We start from the raw sequence: 19,933 nt of genomic DNA on the forward strand, positions 1-19,933 counted from the left end.
GACCTTCTATTCAATTTTGTCCTGAAAAGAATACCATACCATGACAATAAAATAAATTTAATGAGCTCTGTGAATTTCCTCCAAAAGTTCTTCTTTCACTACGACTCTTCAATTCCAGCTTTTCATTGTTCCTAGCATAAGAAAGTTTTGAAGTAGCAGGAGGGGGCAAGGTTAGTCTTCATCCAGTAGCTGAAAATCTTCTCTTCACAAGGAGGAGATATAGCTAAAATTGTGGTCGAACCTATAGACAGACGACTGGTGCATGAAGAAGCTCATAAAACATATTTCATGAGTCCATTGCTAGCTCCTTCCTTGAGCCTATGATTTCATTCTATTAATACAACTAACCGATACAGGAGACTGCTCCGCCATTAAGAAAACTGCTAAGCTTTATGATTTTCTACACTGCTGTAGTAGTTCACTACTCGTACAAGTTTATTTAAAATCGATGAATTTTAACCTGAAATAAAGGGAATCTCATGGCTTGTCTTCCTCCTCTTTCTTATGGTTTAGTTCAGCATCATTTATAATTGCAGGAGGGAAGATGAGTACCAGTTTCTCGAACTGCTACCACCTCCATAGGCTCCCCATCGGCAACTGCTTCTTCAACTGATTGCTCACCAAATTTAGATTCTTCTATTCCTTTTCCCCACAGAACCATGTAGAGTCCAAGCACAATCAACCCTGATCCTAGCAGACTGCAGCAAATTACAAGGATTAATGTCGTTCACCTTTTCTTTTGAGAAAAAAATGAGCTTACCATCCCAAATATAACTGCTCACTCAGTAGAAATGAGCTCAAAATGGCGACGAGCACAAGCGATAAAGGATTGAAAACAGAGGCATACACAGGACCTTTCTTCATGATGCACCATCCCAATAGTGTGAAGGCCATCCCAGTAGCCAATATGCCCTGCCAGGAGAAATTAATAAAGGAATAAGAGAAATTTACTATTTCTACTGGAGTGTACGACTTGATCATAATTCTAGATCAAATTGTAAAAAGCTTATGGAACACAATTCCAGTTAATGAAGTGTTATTCTAAAAGACTGAAAGATGGAAGCCAAACTTACAGAATAGGCGGCAGTGAGAAGCCTAATGTCGAACCCAAGTCTCCACTGGATCTTGTGCCTCTGGAAACAAAGGGCTAAAATGCTAGATAGAATAGCCCCCATCAAGCACACCAATGCAGTATTGGAGCAATGGCAAGGGTGTAGTTGAGTTAATTTCGCCTATAATTAATAAGCATTGAATTGCAAACAAAATTAGATTGTTCCTAATGTGAATGGGGATCGTCAGATTAAGATCACCTGAATAATCAACCAGAGTGCATAACACAAACAACTGGATACCGCCAAGAACGATCCGAGGATATCATTAGGATGTGAAGGTATCGAGCCATGACCTCCATCATCCGTTGCCTTAAGAAGGTTTATCTTTGAAGACCAGAGGTTTATATCTACTCCCTTGTAAAAGGTGAGAAGCATTGCACCAGACAATCCCAACAGCGTTCCTATGATCTTTGCCTGTCCGTAATTTGTTCTTATTCCAAGCTTCTCAATTCTGCATTTTCCAAAGCTTGCACATAAGTTAGCAAACTTTTCATGATATCATTTTAAAAAATAGTTAATATATCCTTCAGACAAATGACTGTCATATGAAAGTAGATTTTAACTCAGTTATGTTTCATTCTCTAAGAAAATAAATACTGGAATCTAAGAGTTCATACCATTTGTTCTTAACCAAGTTTTCTTCCAAATATGCATTAGTTCAATGCTTGCCCTGATTAGTCTTCCTAAAGCATATAACAGTCTGAAATTATTTAATTCACGCCAATAACACATAGGGTTCGGTATAGCATTAATTTTAGCTGCAAGAACTACCTAATTATTTAAGAAGTTAAAATTTCAACCTGAATGAGATAGCCAAAACAAAAGTCATTGCAGGAACCAGATTGCTCATTGCAGAAACGAAAGTAACTGAAGTAAGTCGCATACTAGAAACATAGAGATTTTGCGCAAGACCCGCCCTGCAGATTCACAAAGAACACAAAAAAAACATGCATGAATAGCCAAATCAGAATGCTTTGAAGGCAAACGCTTTTAAATGAAAGAACAGAGTCGCTTCAAAAAGTTCACACACAAGTCATATGGACCAAGACACTTCAAAAAGTTCACACAGGAGTCATATGACCAATTCTGTTCATCACGTGCAAAAAAGTGGACTATAAATATGCAAACTAGTTTTATCACTATGAAGCTCTCTTCAAAGATCACCTAACACCAAAAAAAATAAATCACTACATGTCCAAGAAGCTTATTTTTATGGGGGAAAAATGAGATAATTGAATCCTATCCTGAAGAAGTTGGACGTGTGATACATTTGTGGAGAAAAACTAGTTACTGTGTAGAGCCAACAAAATCATTAAAGGGATAGTCCAATAGTACAGAATCATCAGGTAGCTGCATCTTTTTAATTATTTACTTGTTAAACTTTGGAAGTTATTGTCAAGATCCTGAATTCAAAAAACACCTACACAAATGGACCTCGCTTGCATATATCATAAAAGAATTCATTCTAAAAAATAAATAAACATATTGTTAGAACTTCTACAAGAGCAAATCAATCAAGATACTACGTAGAAATAGACAATATGCAGACAGAAACACAAATTTACCATTTCCACGTTAGAAACAGTTTGACCACACTCTACACCTACTGTAGTTAAGATCCATATCATGCATCTATGCACATTACCGAACAATCCAAAGGCCAATTGGAAGTATTACAGAGAAATTTATTTTAAACGATCGTTTTGATCAAAAAGGAAATCTAAATTAGACATATACTTATTAATACTTAGCAATTAAGTCATTTGTTTATAAAACTCAATGCCTCTCTGGAAAGTAACTAGTGTTCATTTAAATTGACGGAGACATTAAACGGGGCATGCATGCACATCTAAGAAAGTAACTATATAAGAAAGTCACCACTACAAACCAAATGTTTCTTGTGGATGTCACAGGGAACTTGTGAGATATGCAAGTCTCACCCGAATAATCCACATAGAAAAGCCAGCCCAAGTACCTTCCCTGTTAACTTTGGCCTCTGCTTCCTGCAATGCAATCACAACATGCCCTTGCTCACTATAATACTTCTTTTTTTTCCAGGCAAAAACGAAAAAAGCAAGGAAATTAAACAAAACAGAACAAGAATCCAAAGGCACAGATCTAAAAAACCGGAACAACAATTTCCTTTGCATATTAGTGCATAAATGAGGATCGGGAAAAAACAAAGTTTAAATGCAAAAACACAGATTCGAAATCAAAGAACGGGAAAAAAAAACATCAAGAACCAAAACCACACTCATCGATGGGATCGAAATGAAAAAGAAGAGTAATGGCTTCAATAAACACACCTTTCGATGAAGAAGGCGAGAGGCGTAGTGAAAGCGGCGGCGAAAATGTAGCGGTAGGCGACGAGGACCATCACGTCCATGCCATCGTTCAAGGCCAGCTTGTACAGCAAGTTCACTCCGGCGAACACCACCTGCACCAGCACCATTGCCGCCGGCGGCATCAATCCTCGCGCAACCTTACTCCAATCTCCGGTTCCACTTCCCATGGCCAAACACATGCACAATCGCAGAGTTCGATCGAGGCAAGCGATCCGTTTATATACACAGAGGAAAAGAGGGATCGCCGAAGACGAGGCGTGTTTTACTCACATTTCTAGACTAGCCAACGGAGGGGCGGGTGTGATCTTGCGTAAGTTTTTCAGGGTGAGGGAAGTGTAATTGCTGGGACACTCTGCTCACCGGATTTGTGATCGATCTTTAATTTTAATCGTCCAATCTAATTACAAAATAAAGAAAATATTTATTTATAATATTTCGAAAATAACAAATATTAAATAATAATTATTAATAATTTCAACGGTTAAATTTTTTTTAAAAATCATTATCTCCCGTGTCGAAATTATTTTTATTCCTTCTCTTACTTTCGATTATTAAAAATAATAATATAATAAAAAAAATATTGATTAATTATTAATTAATTAATACGTATAATTCTCCCGGCGCCGTCCCCCCTACGCCCGATGGACTCCTCCGGCCTGCTCTCTCCGACGACCCCTCGGTTCGGGAAGATTCCCCTCCCCGATAACCGAGACCTTCGCCCTCCTGCCCGACGGTATCACCCACGACCCCGGACCCGCCCGCAACTGTGGGTAGGCCAGTGCCGGGAGCCCACCTCAGGAGTTTGTCGGTCGACGCTGCGTTCTTGGAGGGGGTTCTGTTTCAGGCTATGGACGAGGGCGGCGGGGAGGCGGAGAGGAGAGGAGGCCGCCAGCGGATCGGGTCAATGGATGGAGCGAACTCGCCGTTCGGGGAGGGTTCCGAGTTTCTGCAACCGGAGTTCGCCAATAAAGCGATGCCGGCAGATAAGCTCGCGGAGCTGGCCCTAATCGATCCCAAGCGCGCAAAGAAGTATACTTTCCGACAGCTAAATCCCATCTATCTTCAAAGAAAACTTCCACATCGTAGTTGTTTTTTGAGAACTTTGAATAGTTTCATCTGCAAGTTGTTTCTTTGTTGGTTTGTGCAATAGGATTCTTGCAAATAGGCAATCTGCAGCTCGCTCGAAGGAAAGGAAAATTAGATACACAAGTGAACTTGAGATGTAGGCTCAGACACTCCAAATAGAGGTGTTCCGGATGCACAAGTGAACTTGAGATGTAGGCTCAGACACTCCAAATAGAGGTGTTCCGGTTAGATGTGATGGACGGTTAAGCCACCAATTAAAAATATGTAATTTCAATCGTCGTCGACTCTGCTGATTGAAAGACCTGAGAAAAGAAGTTGAACGAACGGATTAATTGAGTGTCGAAGATTCCCGATAAACCCCTCCGATGTTTAAATCAGCAAAGAGTTCGCACGGTTGGTTGTCTTCTAATGCTGGAGATGACTGAGAGGGGCTGAGTTGGAGTCAAGCAGAGTGGCCGAGCTTGTAGAGACCAAGAGACCGAGTAAGTCAGACGGTTGAGAGCGATTGAGGTCGGACTAGCTGAAGCTGAATGAGGCCAAGTGACTGAAGAGGTCGGACTGGCTGAGGTCGAGTGAGAGCGAGCTCCGCTGTCTGGAAACGGCGAGAACGCTGACATCCCCGTTTTCGAAACGCTGGGAAACGTTTCCATTAGTGGAAACGCTGAATTCCACCCCTACCGCCTTCGCTAGGCCCTGGAAACGCAAGCCCCTCTGCTCCTTGTTCGCTAGGCTCCTTGTCCGCCCCTTCCAGTGGCTCCCTCCTCAGTAAATCCGCCAGCGCGAACACCTCGTCGGTGTCCATCAGCGCCACTGCCCCTTCATACCCCTTCGTGGCACCCCTTCGCCCTACCGCCTTCGCCAGGCCCCGAAAACGCAAGCCCCTCTGGCTCATAAAGTATAGCGCTGCCATGTAGTCCTCCTTGCCCGCCCCTTCTAGTGGCTCCCTCCTCAGTAAATCCACCAGCGCGAACACCCCGCCGGCGTCCATCAGCGTCGTTGCCCCTTCGTGGCACCCCTTCGTGACGATTTGATGAGGTCTTCGTCGTTTCCAAAATCTGAAAACTTCAACTATTGCCGTTTCCCGTTTCCGCGTTTCCTATTTCTCGTCTCCAAGTTTCCAGACAGCATAGAGAGCGAGATAGTTGGGAGCATGACCGAGTGGTGCCCAAGAACAAGGTGGAGTTGCTGAAACGGTTGAGAGTATGACCGAGTGGTCAAGCTGATCAAGGTTGAGAACGAGACTGAGCGGCCGAGCCAACTGAGGCTGAAAAAAATATCGGGTGGCCAAGTGGCGTGACCGAGTGGACAAGACGATCGAGAGTATGGTTGAGTGATCAAGACGATTGAGAGTGTAGTGAGGTCAGACTGGTCGGGAGCGTGGCGAGGTTGGACTATCTGAGTGGTCGAGTCTGTCGAGGACGGACTGGCCGAGAGCAAGGCCTAGTGACCGAGCCGGCTGAGAAACCTTTGAGGCAGACCGAGTGAAGTTGAAGCCAGTATGAATAATGGAGGTCGGATCGAATGCTATTGCGGTTACACCAGTCAAATGTGGCTTTGATTGTGGACCTCTTGACTTGCCATGTCAGACTGGTTATTGACTCTCTTTGCCATATAAGATCAATAAGGATCCGTCGTATCAAGAAGCAACCTCTCGTTTAACACAGCTTATGTTGTATAATTTGGCTTCCTTCTGAGGGGAGATCTGCAACAATGACTTCCAATAGCTCTTTCTGCGACATCGGAATGACTCAGACTCGGGGCGTGTTCGGGTTTCTATGCTCGAGCAGTATAGTGCAGTACTTGTACGCGGTGCTACTCGGACAAGTCGGAGCAGTACCCTGCGATACTCAGATGAGGCGGAGCAGTACTTGGCGGTACTCGGACGATGTGGAGTAGTGCTCAACGGTACTCGGATGAGGCGGAGTAGTACTCAGTGGTACTCGGCCGAGTTGGTGCAGTACTCGGAGATGCTCGGACGAGGTAGAAGAGCACTCGGCGGTACTTGATCGAGTTGGTGTAGAACTCGGCGATGCTCGGATGAAGCAGAAGAGTACTAGGCGGTACTCGGACAAATTGGAGTTGTACTGGGCCGAGTCGAAGCAGTACTTGGACAAGGAAGAAAAGTACTCGGCGTTACTCGGCAGAGTTGGAGAAGTGCTCAGCAGTACTCAGACGATCCAGAGCACTAGTCGGTGTCGAGGCCTGTGGTTTCTATAGTGCCCTTAAAACAGATTCACCCCCACTTAAGTGTTTTTGAAGGTGATGGATGACTATTTTCCAGGATACAACGACAAGACCGATAAAACAATTAAGCACAGATCGTTCCCAACTAACTGATTACACCCAAAGGTTATTACCGGAGAGGGGAAGCAGAGAAAAGGGAAGCAGAGAAAAGGGAAGCAGGGATAGAGAAAAAAAACGATGCTTTTTTTTTTCCTCACATCGCTTCCTCTTTTATAACTTTGTAACATATCTCTTATTAATCTCCAATTAATGGTATACTTAATGGATTAATGACTTGATTCGAAACGTCTATAATAACACTCGGTCGTTTCAATGCCAGGTAATTAATTCATCCGTTTCACCGCAGCCACTATTAATTTATACGTTATAAAAAATAAAACGGGATGGTAAAATATTGGTTGATCCGCTTGGACAAATTATGCCCTAACCGATCGTACATTCGAGTGTGACCTACACACAAGTCGTCTTGCGGTTAGTACAATACAGACCCTGAATTTGCATCCCCTATGTACCTACGCGTGAAAGAGAGTTTTTCCCGATGTATATGTTCACAACATTAATATTTATGATACATTATAAACCAACCAAATTACCCCTCAATTATCAATGTGAGACTAACTCCTTCATATGAGGATCATTTCCCTCCATTCGTAATTCCTTATTTTCGTTCACATTTCCAACGGCTTACACTTCTGCACGTTTGAATTACTGATTGTTTTCGTGGCTTAGATTGGAAATCCCGAGTGACAATGGAAATCCACCAGGCCCCTACTATCATCATTCTGGCTTCTTCACTCGAGCAAACAAGCTCAACATCTCCAAGGTTCGAACGCATCAGCGAGCGAACACGTCGGATTTGTGGTTTCTTTGCCATATAAGATCACCTGCTCGAAGAAAGCTCGAGTTTCAGGTTTCGGGCTCGTTTACTTTGTAATTTGTATTAAACAAACTTGGCCATGAGCTCCTGGAGCGTGTACCGTTCCTCCCCAGTTCCCTCGTGGGGGCCGCCGAGAGAACGCATCAGAGAGCGAACACGTCGGATTTGTGGCGACGAGATGATGCAACGTGTACTGCGCTTCCTCGGGAACGCATGCCTTACAGTGTTCCGCCCACGTGGGTGCTTCTCCCGACGCGTACTCTCCCGGCACCAGGCTAATTTCCGTGCATGTCTCTTTACTTGACCTCCGGTGACCACACCGCTTTTCCTTTTTTTAATGATTTTTGTTTTTGAAAATTCATTCGTCACCAGAATTTTACACTCTCCTGCTCTGACTCACCTTTTTCCTACCTCGGAAGCGAGCTCGAGTCTGGCGTTCCGCCGCCGCGGGTCGCTGTCTTCTCCGTCGCGTCGCTCCCCCTACACCCGTCGGCGGTTTCTCGGTTGCCTAGGGCCGCTCGCGAAACCGTCACGCCGCGGTCCGGGAACCGCCCTCGCTTGTTCGGCAAGGCAGCGGTGTGGACTCGGGGCGAAGTGTGCAACTTGGAAGCTCCCACCTTGTAAGCGCTCGCGGAGTTCCTTGGTCAGGTTGGTTTGGGAGAACGAACCTGTGCTAGGGTTTCTCGTGGAGGATTGGCTGAGATTGATGAGAGTCCGAGGGAAGATCTGGCATCTATGACGAAGCGCGATCCTTGCCGGTGGCGCAGTGTAGTTGTCTGCAGATGGAATGGCAGGCTTCGCGGATGTTGAGAAGGTCGGTGATTCTCATTTTTTGTACTTCATTTGTGTAAAAAATTGCCTTTCGGGGTTGCCTATGAGGCGTTTAGATGTTATCGTGTTTTGAAGCAGCTTCCTTGATGAATCTTCACTAGTTACTTGCTTTTTCCTTCTTTTCATATGTTTCTTTCAATGCTTTTTTTCTCTCATTTTGTGCTTGGATGCTGTAGGTCTGAAAATTTTTACTCAAAGATTACGGCTGTTACATTTTAGCTATTTAGTTCAAAATTTTGGTTATTTGAGTTAATGGTTTGGTGGTTATTATATAAGTTATAGGAAGTCTTGATCGTTTGAGGGTGAGACTTAAATTTTATGAGATGGAAGAAGACTAATGCCATATGCATTTTTTGTCAGTGGTCAATAAACTTGCATATAGATCTAAATGGACACGTTGGAGTGAAAAATGAGGAATATGAGAGGGTGCATGGGGATTATGGGTTTGGAACAAGAAATGAGAAAAGTAAAACTATACTGTATTTTGCGATAAGAAGAATACTTGATCACATTTAAAAGCGGGAATAATAAATCGCAATTTGACTTTCTTATGGTTAGGAAGAGGGATAGAAAGATTTGTAAAGATTGTAAGGTCATTACTGGAGAAAGTTTAACTATTCAACATAGGTTAGTAGTATTGGATATACGTCTTAAGCATAATATCCATAAAAAGAAAATATCCACTACTCCTAGAATTAAGTGGTGGAAGTTGAAGGATGAGAAACAAAACATATTTAAGGAGAAGGTAGAAGGACAAGTATTAGGTGAAGTATACGGTGACCCTACTACGACATGGGATAAAATGATATCAAAGTTGAAAATAATAGTCAAGAGTATACTCGGCGAGTCAAAGGGGCATGTACCGCCAAGTAAAGAATCTTGGTGGTGGAATGAGAAAGTACAAGAAAAAGTGAAGGAAAAACGAATAGCCTATAAGAAATTATATATTTGCAAGAATGAAAAAATTTAAAAAAATATACATTAGCTAAGAAAGAGGCTAAAAAAGCAGTGAATGAAGCTAAAAATACAATTTTTGAGCAGTTATATTGAAAATTGGATACAAAAGGAGAAAAAGATATTTATAAAATAGCTAAAGTGAGAGAGAGGAAGACAAAAGATATTAGCCAAATAAGATGTATTAAAGATGAATGCAATAGGGTATTAGTAAATGATGGAGAAATAAAAGAGCGGTGGAAGAGGTATTTTTATCAACTTTTTAATGAAGGTGTAGGTGATCAACTTAACTTAGGTAACTTAAGCAGGTCAAATGAGTATAGAAATTTAAATTTTTACCGTAGAATTCAAATTTCAGAAGTAGAACAAGCTTTAAACGAAATGAAAAATGGAAAAGCCGTTGGACCAGATGATATCCCGATAGAGGTATGGAAGTGCCTAGGGAAATAAGGTATTGAATGACTTATAAAATTATTTAACATGATATTGAAAACAAAGAAAATGCCAGATCAATAGAGAGTAAGTACTCTAATTCCCTTATATAAGAATAAGGGGGACGTACAAAATTGTGCAAATTATAGGGGCATTAAATTAATGAGTCATACCATGAAACTTTGGAAAAGAGTAATAGAAAAACGATTAAGGAAAGAGACTATGTTCACCGAAAATCAATTTGGGTTTATGCCTGGTAGGTCGACAATAGAAGCTATAAATCTTCTCAGGCAACTAATTGAAAAGTATCGGGAGCAAAAGCAAGATCTACATATGATATTTGTTGATTTAGAAAAAGCTTATGATAGGGTCCCAAGGGAAATTATATGGAGGATTCTAGAAAAGAGGGGTGTTAGCGTAGTATATATTGACCTGATTAAGGATATGTATGAGGAAGTAATGACTAGAGTGAATACTTCAGGCGGATTAACTGAAGCATTTCCAATAAAGATAGGGTTACATCAAGGGTCAGCTCTAAGTCCTTATCTTTTTACACTAATCATGGATGAACTTACTGGACACATTCAAGATACCGTACCATGGTGCATGTTGTTTGTAGATGATATTGTATTGGTAGATGAGACACGTGAAGGAGTAAATGCTAAATTAGAATTTTGGCGAGAAACACTAGAAGAGAAAGGTTTTAGGCTTAGTAGAGTAAAGACAGAATATATGGAATTTAAGTCTAGCAATATTGAACGTAATGAGACAAGTATTAAAATAGGAGATGATGAGTTGTCTGGAACTGAGAGTTTTAAATATTTAGGATCATTTTTGCAAGCCGATGGAGGGATTGAGAGAGATGTCTTACATAGAATACAAACAGGATGGTTGAAGTGGAGGAGAGCATCATGTGTTTTATGTGATCGTAAAGTGCCTCTAAAACTTAAAGGAAAGTTCTATAAAATGGCAGTTAGACCTGCCATGTTATATGGCGCTGAATGTTGGGCTATGACTCGAGCACATGAGCAAAAGATGAGAGTTGCGGAGATGAGGATGTTAAGATGGATATGTGGACATACGAAGATGGACAGAATAAGAAATGAGAGCATTAGAGAGAAAGTTGGAGTTGCATCTATTGAGGAAAAACTCCGTGAGACACGTTTAAGGTGGTACGGACATGCACTTAGACGACCGATAAATGCTCCAGTTAGGCGGTGTGAAACTATGACAAATACGCATATCAAACGAGGACGAGGTAGACCAAAAAAGACTTGGTTAGCAACAATAAAACAAGATAAAATTTATTTAAATATAAATGATAATATAATAGGAGATATAGCTCAATGGCGTAAAAGGATCCATATAGCCGACCCCACTTAGTGGGATAAGGCTTGGTTGTTGTTGTTGTTGTTGTATAGATCACCCCATGGTTCCCAAGTTGGATAACTCATGAAAGGTAATTGTCATTTGCTCCTGCCTGAGATCGCCAGATGATGAGCCATCGATGAGCTGCCTTCTTTACTGCCTTCTTTGTTGACGCAATCACGGAACACCAAGGGAAATCTTGAACGACCGAATAGGCTGCAAAACTTGAGAAAGGCAGCGGGTTAGAATGAAAGCTAGGGGTGTCCTGGCCTGGCTACTCCAACGCTCAAGTCAACCTTCCGATGTTGGAGTAGAGAAGAAAAATAATATGTATGCCAGAGAATCCAAGGAGAGATGATGGTTTGTGCGCATACCTTTGTCCGCAGCCGAAAACTCCTTTAGTATCATCTATAATCGTACCTTATCATTTCTTTAATGGAGCATCCCATCACATCAAGGCAAATGTTTCATCTTCATGTTTTTGAATTAAGTCACCCATGTCCTATAGTGTAGAAGATCATGTGGGGTCATGCTATAGAGGTCTTGTTGTTCCACATGTTATGATAATCAATGTGAGGTCTCGCGTATTGTTGACCATTGGGGAGGGTGGGTTCGAGTCAGAGATCTGATATATTAATCAGAGGGGTCCCATCGACGGGGCCGGGCTGACTGATTAAGAATGTTGGGCTAGTAGTGGTGAGCATATTGTAGTGAGGGCATAGAGTCGGTTGAGGTGAGCGGACGAGCTTCTCATCTCAGGTAGACCGAGGGAGGGTAGCCCGAATGGGCGAGCCTCTCATTTCAGGTAGATCGAATGAGGGTAGCCCGAATGGGCGAGCCTTTCGTCTCGAGTGGACTAAGTGAGAGTAGCCCGAATGGACCTGCCGACTTATCTTCACCTCACAGATTGACATCATGACTAGGTTATTGACCTTCTTGCTACATGCGACATGCAAGCCCCCACTACGCTCCACGCCACAGCGCCTCCACATCACAACGCTAGACATCAGTAACATTGTTGGCCTGGCAGCCTGATGCTTCCATTGGCATGCTGCCTGGCCGCTTATACAACGGACACACATGTGACAGCCTCTTTCCTAACAATTTAAGTTTCAGGAATAGTGGCTATCCAATCAACCTTAACATGGTATTAGAGAAGGAGGTCAGACATTTGAATTCCATCTGTGTAAAAAAAAAAAAACTAATTGATTCATGTGTTGGTAGGTTAGATCCAATCAAATTAAATACTCCACCCACACATGAAGTAGGAGTGTTAATTATATAAAAATCTATTTTTAACAGCTTGATCTTTACTAACACTGCATAGGAACGTTAAGTTGAATATGTGGCCACATTAACCATTTGTTAAAACATCCTTTGTGATTTCTCCAAATTTGGTTGCTCAATTTAAGTTATTTAACAATTCCAAAATGCTTTCCCTGCTATATTTATGCATTTTATCCTTATATATATTTTAATCTCCTTTGTGCTACTCAAAGGCAATTTCTGCATTGAAGAGAGGCACTCATTTGCTGAAGTATGGTCAAAAAGGGAAACCAAAATTCTATCTATTTAGACTGTCTGCTGTAAGTTTGCTTCCTAATATCTTTTATCAGAGAACATTTGAATTTATTGATTTTCCACAGTGCACATGTTTTTGGTTTGGTCTGTAAACATGAGTACACCTTGTTTGATATCTTCATTATATTTGGTTTGATATATCCATTTTATTGTTGTTCACAGGACAAATCATCATTAATTTGGTTATCAAATGGTGAAGAAAAAAGTTTGAAGCTAACATCTGTTTTGGAAATAGTCCGTGGTCAAAGAACTGTAAGTCTCTCAATTCTGTAATCTCAGGGAGAGGTTGCTACTAAGGAATAAAAAAAAGTATTTTGGCTTCTATTTGGCAATTTATTATTCGATGCTTCATACCTATATGAATCTGATTATGATTAATCTTTTCTCCAGCCTGTTTTTAGACGGCATGTATGCTCAGAGAAGGACAACCTCTCCTTTTCACTCATATATGACAATGGTACAAGGTCTCTTGATCTGGTAAGTCTAACCAAGTTGTTGCTGCTGTCTGATATTTCTCATGTTTTAATTAAATCTGATCCTTCACTTCTATGTTGTGGATTATATTTAGATATGCAAAGACAGATTTGAGACAGAGGTGTGGTTTGCAGGCCTCAAGGCACTGATTTGTTGCTGTCAAGGTGAACGGCCAAAAATTGATGGATGGAGTAACGGCGGACTGTATTTTGAAGTAAATGAAACACCTCTCACAAATCCGTTAATTACTATTTAAAGTTGTTCTTTCCAATGACGTCCCTCGACTAACTTCAGCCTTCAGGATGCAGGTTATCTACTTGTATGATTTTAAGAAGGATAACTTCAACAAGCAACTTGTTGCATGATTATATAGTCTCCTGAAGTTGATTTGGGGTTTTGTTACTGTTTTTTCACCATTCTTTTATGCAATTAATATCTTTAACAAAGAGTTTGGACACACTTATAGCTTGTGGATTAGAAGTGTCTGGTCAGCTACATTTGTGATTGACTTGCTTTGATGTTCCAATCTAACAAGATATTCATCTTGTTGTGCTTGGACATTGGAGTCATATGGCTACAATAACTTGCTGAACTCTTCAACTTAATGTTGCATTGCCTATAGTTATCCTAGAAACCATGGTGTAAGTAGCCACAGAATGTTTGCATGTTAGTTTGCTACAGAGCTGAAAAATGTCCAAATAACTGGTTTATTCATTTCTTATTTTTGGTGGGCGTTCCTAATATGATATATCAATTTTGATGCAAAGATACAATTAGAGAAATTAAACTTTGAACCCTTAGGTCTGGATTCTTAGTAAGGATTTATGCTATGTTGGCTAGGCTTAATGGGGTTGACTATATTGCTGCTTGAAGGTTTTCTTGATTATGCCATGATTGAACTTGGGACTTTTGGCATTTACTTTGATTGTACCCCACTTGTTTTGCATATTTTCTTAGGATGGGAAACTATTTCAGTGTTCTTTTTGGATTGCATGAGATCATGGGTGTTAATACATGATAATCTGGATAATGTTACAGGATGCCAGGGATCTGAATCTCATATCAAATAGCCCCAGTGTGAGTTCAATTGGCTCTGTTTCAGATAGTAGTTCTCCGGACATGAATTTTAGTGTTAGAACTTCACCAGCAATCTCTTCTGAAAGTTTTGTACGCTCAGAAAGATCAGATGTTGCAAATATGCTTGTAAAAGGTGTCTCTTCTGATATTATTAGAGTGAGTGTTTCTAGTGCACCCAGTACGTCTAGTCATGGTTCTGCGCAAGATGACTGTGATACTTTAGGTGATGTTTATGTGTGGGGTGAGGTTACATGTGAAATTTCTACAAGAACTGGCACTGATAGAGGTATCTATTTATCCAGTGGAAGAACTGATTTACTTTTACCTAAGCCCTTAGAATCAAATTTAGTTTTAGATGTTCACCATGTGGCTTGCGGTGTTCGACATGCTGCTCTTGTCACAAAACATGGAGAAGTATTCACATGGGGTGAAGAATCTGGAGGGAGACTTGGCCATGGAGTTGGAGATAATGTCACTCACCCTCGTCTTATTGAATCTTTAGCACTAAGTAATGCAGATATGGTTGCTTGTGGGGAGTTCCACACTTGCGCTGTAACTTCTTCAGGTGAACTGTTTACTTGGGGTGATGGCACTCACAATGTTGGTCTTCTTGGACATGGTACTGATGTCAGTCACTGGATACCAAAAAGAGTTTCTGGGCCACTGGATGGTATTCAAGTTGCATATGTTAGTTGTGGCACTTGGAACACGGCCTTGATAACTTCAATGGGGAAGTTATTCACTTTTGGTGATGGAACATTTGGTGTTTTAGGTCATGGAAACAGAGTAAGTGTTGCACACCCAAAGGAGGTAGAATCCTTAAGAGGTTTGAAAACCATTGCAGTTGCATGCAGTGTATGGCACACAGCTGCTATAGTAGAGGTTATAGTAGCTCAACCCAATGACAGTGCGCCATCTGGAAAATTGTTCACCTGGGGTGATGGGGACAAATATCGCCTCGGGCATGGTGATAAGGAACCACGACTTGAACCTACATGTGTTGCTTCACTGATTGACCATACTTTTCACAAGCTAGCCTGCGGTCATAGTCTCACGGTTGGCTTGACAACTTCTGGACAAGTTTTTGCAATGGGAAGTAGTGTTTATGGTCAGCTTGGAAATCCACAATCTGATGGAAAGCTTCCATGCCTGGTTGAAGATAATCTTGTTGGTGAATCTGTGGTCGAAGTTGCTTGCGGTTCATACCATGTTGCAATCCTAACAATTAGAGGTGAGGTTTATACATGGGGAAAAGGTGCTAATGGGAGATTGGGTCATGGAGACCTTGAAGATAGGAAAGTACCTAACCTTGTCGAAGCTTTAAAAGACAGAGCTGTGAAATATATTGCCTGTGGTGCTAACTTCACTGCTGCCATATGCCAGCATAAGTGGGTATCGGGTTCTGAGCAGTCGCTATGCTCATCATGTAGACAAACATTTGGCTTCACCCGTAAGCGACATAATTGCTACCATTGTGGTCTTGTTCATTGCCACTCATGTAGTTCAAGGAAGGCCTTAAGAGCAGCCTTGTCTCCTAATCCTGCAAAACCTTATCGAGTTTGTGATTCCTGCTATGTGAAATTGAACAATGTATTGGAATTTGGTGGAGTAAACAACAAAAGAAATGGCTTGCCTCGCTTGTCAGGCGAAAGCAAAGACAGGTTTGAAAAAGTAGAGACAAAATCAACTAAGTCTATGTTACCAACTAACTTGGATCTTATAAAGAATCTGGATATTAAAGCAGCCAGATTCGGGAAGAAACATGATTCTTTCTCCTTGATTGGAGCTCCTCAAGTTAGCTCACTCATGCAGATGAAAGATTTTCCTTTTGATGGTGGCAATGATCTGCAACGAGCAGCTCCTAGAGCATTTTGCACATCCATGGTTCAATCTGTAAATCATTCAAGAGCAGTTTCACCCTTTTCTAGGAAATGTAGTCCTCCACGTTCAGCAACACCAGTACCCACAACATCTGGAGTTTCTTTCTTAAAAAATTCTACAGATAATTTAAGGAAAACAAATGAACTCTTGACCCAAGAAGTTCAGAAATTGCGTGCCCAGGTAATTTCCCCTTCTCTATTGGATACTTTATTTTGCATTGGCAGTCTGCCTTAACCTGTATCTGCATTAGGTTGAAAACCTTAGACAGCAATGTGAACTTCAAGAACATGAATTGCAAAAATTGGTCAAGAAAGCTCAAGAGGCCATGAGAGTGGCTGCTGAGGAATCTGCAAAATCAAAAGCTGCAAAAGAAGTTATTAAATCCCTAACAGCACAGGTTGTTTCGGTTGGCTGTCTTCACTGCTTGTATTAACATAATTAGAATTGACATTTTGATTCAGGTCTCTTGCTACTTGTAAAAAGCAGAAAATTTGCTAGGCCAGCGCCTATATATCTGCTGCGAAAATTTAGGTCTTCTTTGTCTTTTCTGTTTATATTGCCTGTTATTTGTGATATTTGGGGTCAATATTGAATGTGCTGGAGCTTTGGCGAAACCCTGTTGGTGTCCTAAATAGTCCATTCTTTATGTACACATTAACTAAACATTAGCAAATTTTGCCCTAGATAAAATACAAAATGGGTATATGGCAATTAGATATATTGTTAGATCCAAGGAACTACTACATTGCTATTGTGCAAGACATCATACTATACATCAGTCTTTGATTTGACTTGTCTCTTTAACAGTCGTATTCTGTTTTCAGCCCTACAAATGACATTCTGTTTTCAGCCCTACAAATGACATCAGATACTAGAATGACCCAGCAATAAACAATAATAGATTGTAGTGGATATGGGAAAAAAATATCCATAGTTTTTTTTTTTTTGTGTTTTAAGGATTCTTGTTGAGGTGAAATGAGCTCATAACTGAATTTCAAGTTGACAATGTCTAGATCAGTCCTTTAAGGGGTCAATTAACCAAATGGGGCTTCAATCCTTTTTGGAATTCTATAGCACATGTCTCACCAAAGGCTGTACGAGGACAAGAATTTACACTTTTTCGCACAGTTCATGCTGCATTAATTCTTTCATGTGGCCATTGATTAAATTTAGTGGTTACCAAACGTGTGTCATGCTCACTTTTTATCTTATATGCTTCCAAAACGATTGATACAAAAAGTTTCTTGTTCATGGAGCAGGAGACTTTCTCATGACATGATCTGAAAAAGAGAAGAATGCAATCCAATTACATTTGACTTGATGAACTTTGCATGTTAGTTTAGCTATCAAACGGAAAATAATTCTGCAAAAGGGGGAAAAAATGTTAGATTTGTGAGCAGATAGTTTTTTAACTATTGACTGATCTTAGATACTATGCCATCCATGTGGAAATCCTATATATTATTGAGCATGTTAATTATTGATCAAGTTAGGGATGTTTTTTGCTAGCAAAAGTTACTTTGTGGCCAGTAGATATAGGAGTCAAATAAGTTTTGCTTATCAATTCCTTATCCCTATATTTGATGGTTAGATATATTAATCTTTCCTGGTGGAGCCTAGTTCATTTGTCTCCCTAGTCTATGCTAGAAAAATTCCAGGACTAGAGAGTATTCTTTCTACATTTCTTTGTTCTGAATTATCGCACTGAAATCATAAAATTTATTTATAAGAACAGTATCACGTAGTAGAAACTTGGTGCTATAGGCTTGCATTTAGTCAATTTTGTTGACTTTGTAGGCTTCATTTGTGTCTTGGACCTGCTTCCTTTATTTTCTTGACATTTTTAATTTGGTTCATTCCAAGCGCATGCTTTATCTGGACTTATATGATCTACGTCTTGCAGCTTAAAGACATGGCCGAGATATTTCCTCAAGGGTTCTACAAAAATGATGCAGCAAGACACTTAGATTTGGCGAACGGGGTGGGCTTATCTCCTGGTCTTCTTGCCGTTCCAAATGGAGATTATCACCCAACAAGCGATCCGATCAATTCTCCTGATTGTATTGGAGTTATTGCCAATAGAAACTCAAATCAGAACTGTTCATTAACAGACAGCTGTGAATCTAACCAGCTGAGTACAAATTTACAAAACGTTAAGCCAGTGAGTTCTAATGAAATGGAGCAAGACTTCAGTGCACGACAACGCGACAGTGACGCAGAGAGATCATCACCCATCAGTAAAATTGATGTGGATGGCAAAGAAAGTGAATCTCCTCAAAATTTTGATAAGGTGTGTAAGTCCCAAAATCCCACTTCATCAAGTAATCAAGTTGAGGCTGAATGGATTGAGCAGTTTGAACCTGGTGTATATATAACTCTCTTATCCCTTCATGATGGAACTCGAGATTTGAAGAGAGTCCGGTTCAGGTTGGATATTCTTCTGAACCTTGTTCATTCAGTTTCCTTTTTCTTCTTGTGATTAGTAGCATAATGTTAAATCATATAGTTGGATTCCCAGTCTTCTTGTATTTCAATTTCCCATTAGTGCTGGTGTTTGTGCATGCAACAATTGTTTTTAGAAACTTGAGGATGCACACTTTTGCAGTCGGAGAAAATTTGGGGAGCATCAGGCAGAAGCCTGGTGGTCGGAAAACCGCGAAAAGGTCTATGAAAGATACAACGTTCGTGGATCGGACAGGGCATCACCAGCAGTATCAACTCATTCTGCACATAGATCATAAGAAGATACTTGCGCACCTGCTGGTTGTACATGTCAGTTTGATTGTCCAAAAGCAAAGGAGCAAAAGTTCCAGGTGCCCTTTTCAGCTTCACTCGATTACAGTGAAACTTCTGGTTCTATGATCTGCTCCTATTGATGGCCATGCAATAAATACATATTCAAATGTTTTCGTCTAGATTGGCATCTTGATCTGACCATTACCTACTGTAATGTAGTGTGTGTATACTATCTCAGATATGATAACAGTAGGAGGCAGCTTTTTTTTTCCTAGAGATAAATTTCTTCTTAGAATGTAGAATGCTCTTTTCTTAATGATGCTTCAAGTTGACAAAATCATTTGTTCTTCTTAAGATGCAGAAACTTTGATATGGAATTTGTAAATGTTGATATTATATACTTTTAATATCGATGAATGAGCTAGCTTGTGTGACAACAAAATGGAAAAAAAAAGCAGAGAAAATAATCATTTTCTGTGACCATAAAATAGTATAATTAATAAAATGTTAGAATTAATGTTCAACTATTTGATTTGTTTATTTCTAAAATTAATTTGATTTATATGGTTATTATTATTTTTTTAATTTGTTGAGCTCGACATGCTTAATACATTGGATTCACATGGTCTGCTCGACTGGTTTGGCACATTGTATTTGACCAGTTTAATAAATGTAATCTAGTTGACCGACTTGCTCGCTAGGTTTGATTGGTCTACTAGGCCTGATCAACTTGACCGACCTAATTAGTCCACTCTAACTCATAGTCCCGTCTCATCTAGCCTACCTTAATTAATCCTTCACCAATAAAAAGTTGAAATTCGTCATCTCAATGGTTTTACATGGTCGGTCTCATGATCATCTGTGAGGATGTAAATCGAGAAACTGTAGTTGATAACTATGGAGGAGAGAATTGTCAGGGCTTCGTCGAGATTTTA

At 40.5% G+C, this 19,933-nt stretch overlaps 2 protein-coding genes across 3 annotated transcripts; one reads left to right on the forward strand and one right to left on the reverse strand.

The window, feature by feature from the left end:
• Positions 1 to 450: 450 nt before the first annotated feature.
• LOC141822139 (WAT1-related protein At1g09380-like) lies at positions 451 to 3,636 on the reverse strand. The gene is made up of 7 exons (XM_074709571.1): positions 3,419 to 3,636; positions 3,053 to 3,115; positions 1,913 to 2,029; positions 1,311 to 1,563; positions 1,074 to 1,232; positions 761 to 912; positions 451 to 698 (listed from the first exon to the last, which is right to left on the reverse strand). Exons 1-7 carry the CDS (start codon positions 3,634 to 3,636, stop codon positions 521 to 523), a joined length of 1,140 nt encoding a protein of 379 aa, XP_074565672.1. The 3' UTR covers positions 451 to 520.
• A 4,612-nt stretch (positions 3,637 to 8,248) lies between these two features.
• Positions 8,249 to 19,260, forward strand: LOC141821040 (PH, RCC1 and FYVE domains-containing protein 1-like). 2 transcript variants are annotated; one of them, XM_074708394.1, is made up of 9 exons: positions 8,249 to 8,478; positions 12,749 to 12,835; positions 12,993 to 13,082; positions 13,221 to 13,307; positions 13,399 to 13,518; positions 14,343 to 16,442; positions 16,513 to 16,659; positions 18,166 to 18,689; positions 18,868 to 19,260. In XM_074708394.1, the coding sequence occupies exons 1-9, from the start codon at positions 8,452 to 8,454 to the stop codon at positions 19,001 to 19,003; spliced, it is 3,318 nt and encodes a 1,105-aa protein (XP_074564495.1). In that variant the 5' UTR covers positions 8,249 to 8,451; the 3' UTR covers positions 19,004 to 19,260. The 2 variants fall into 2 exon arrangements, with proteins under 2 accessions (XP_074564495.1, XP_074564496.1); XM_074708395.1 differs by lacking the exons at positions 8,249 to 8,478; positions 12,749 to 12,835; positions 12,993 to 13,082; positions 13,221 to 13,307 and having other exon boundaries at positions 13,471 to 13,612.
• The last annotated feature ends 673 nt before the right edge of the window (positions 19,261 to 19,933 follow it).

Source organism: Curcuma longa, chromosome 2 (genome assembly GCF_044706935.1).
Source record: "Curcuma longa cultivar G26 ecotype Majalengka, Jawa Barat chromosome 2, ITB_CL_G26_1.1, whole genome shotgun sequence".
NCBI lineage: Eukaryota > Viridiplantae > Streptophyta > Magnoliopsida > Zingiberales > Zingiberaceae > Curcuma > Curcuma longa.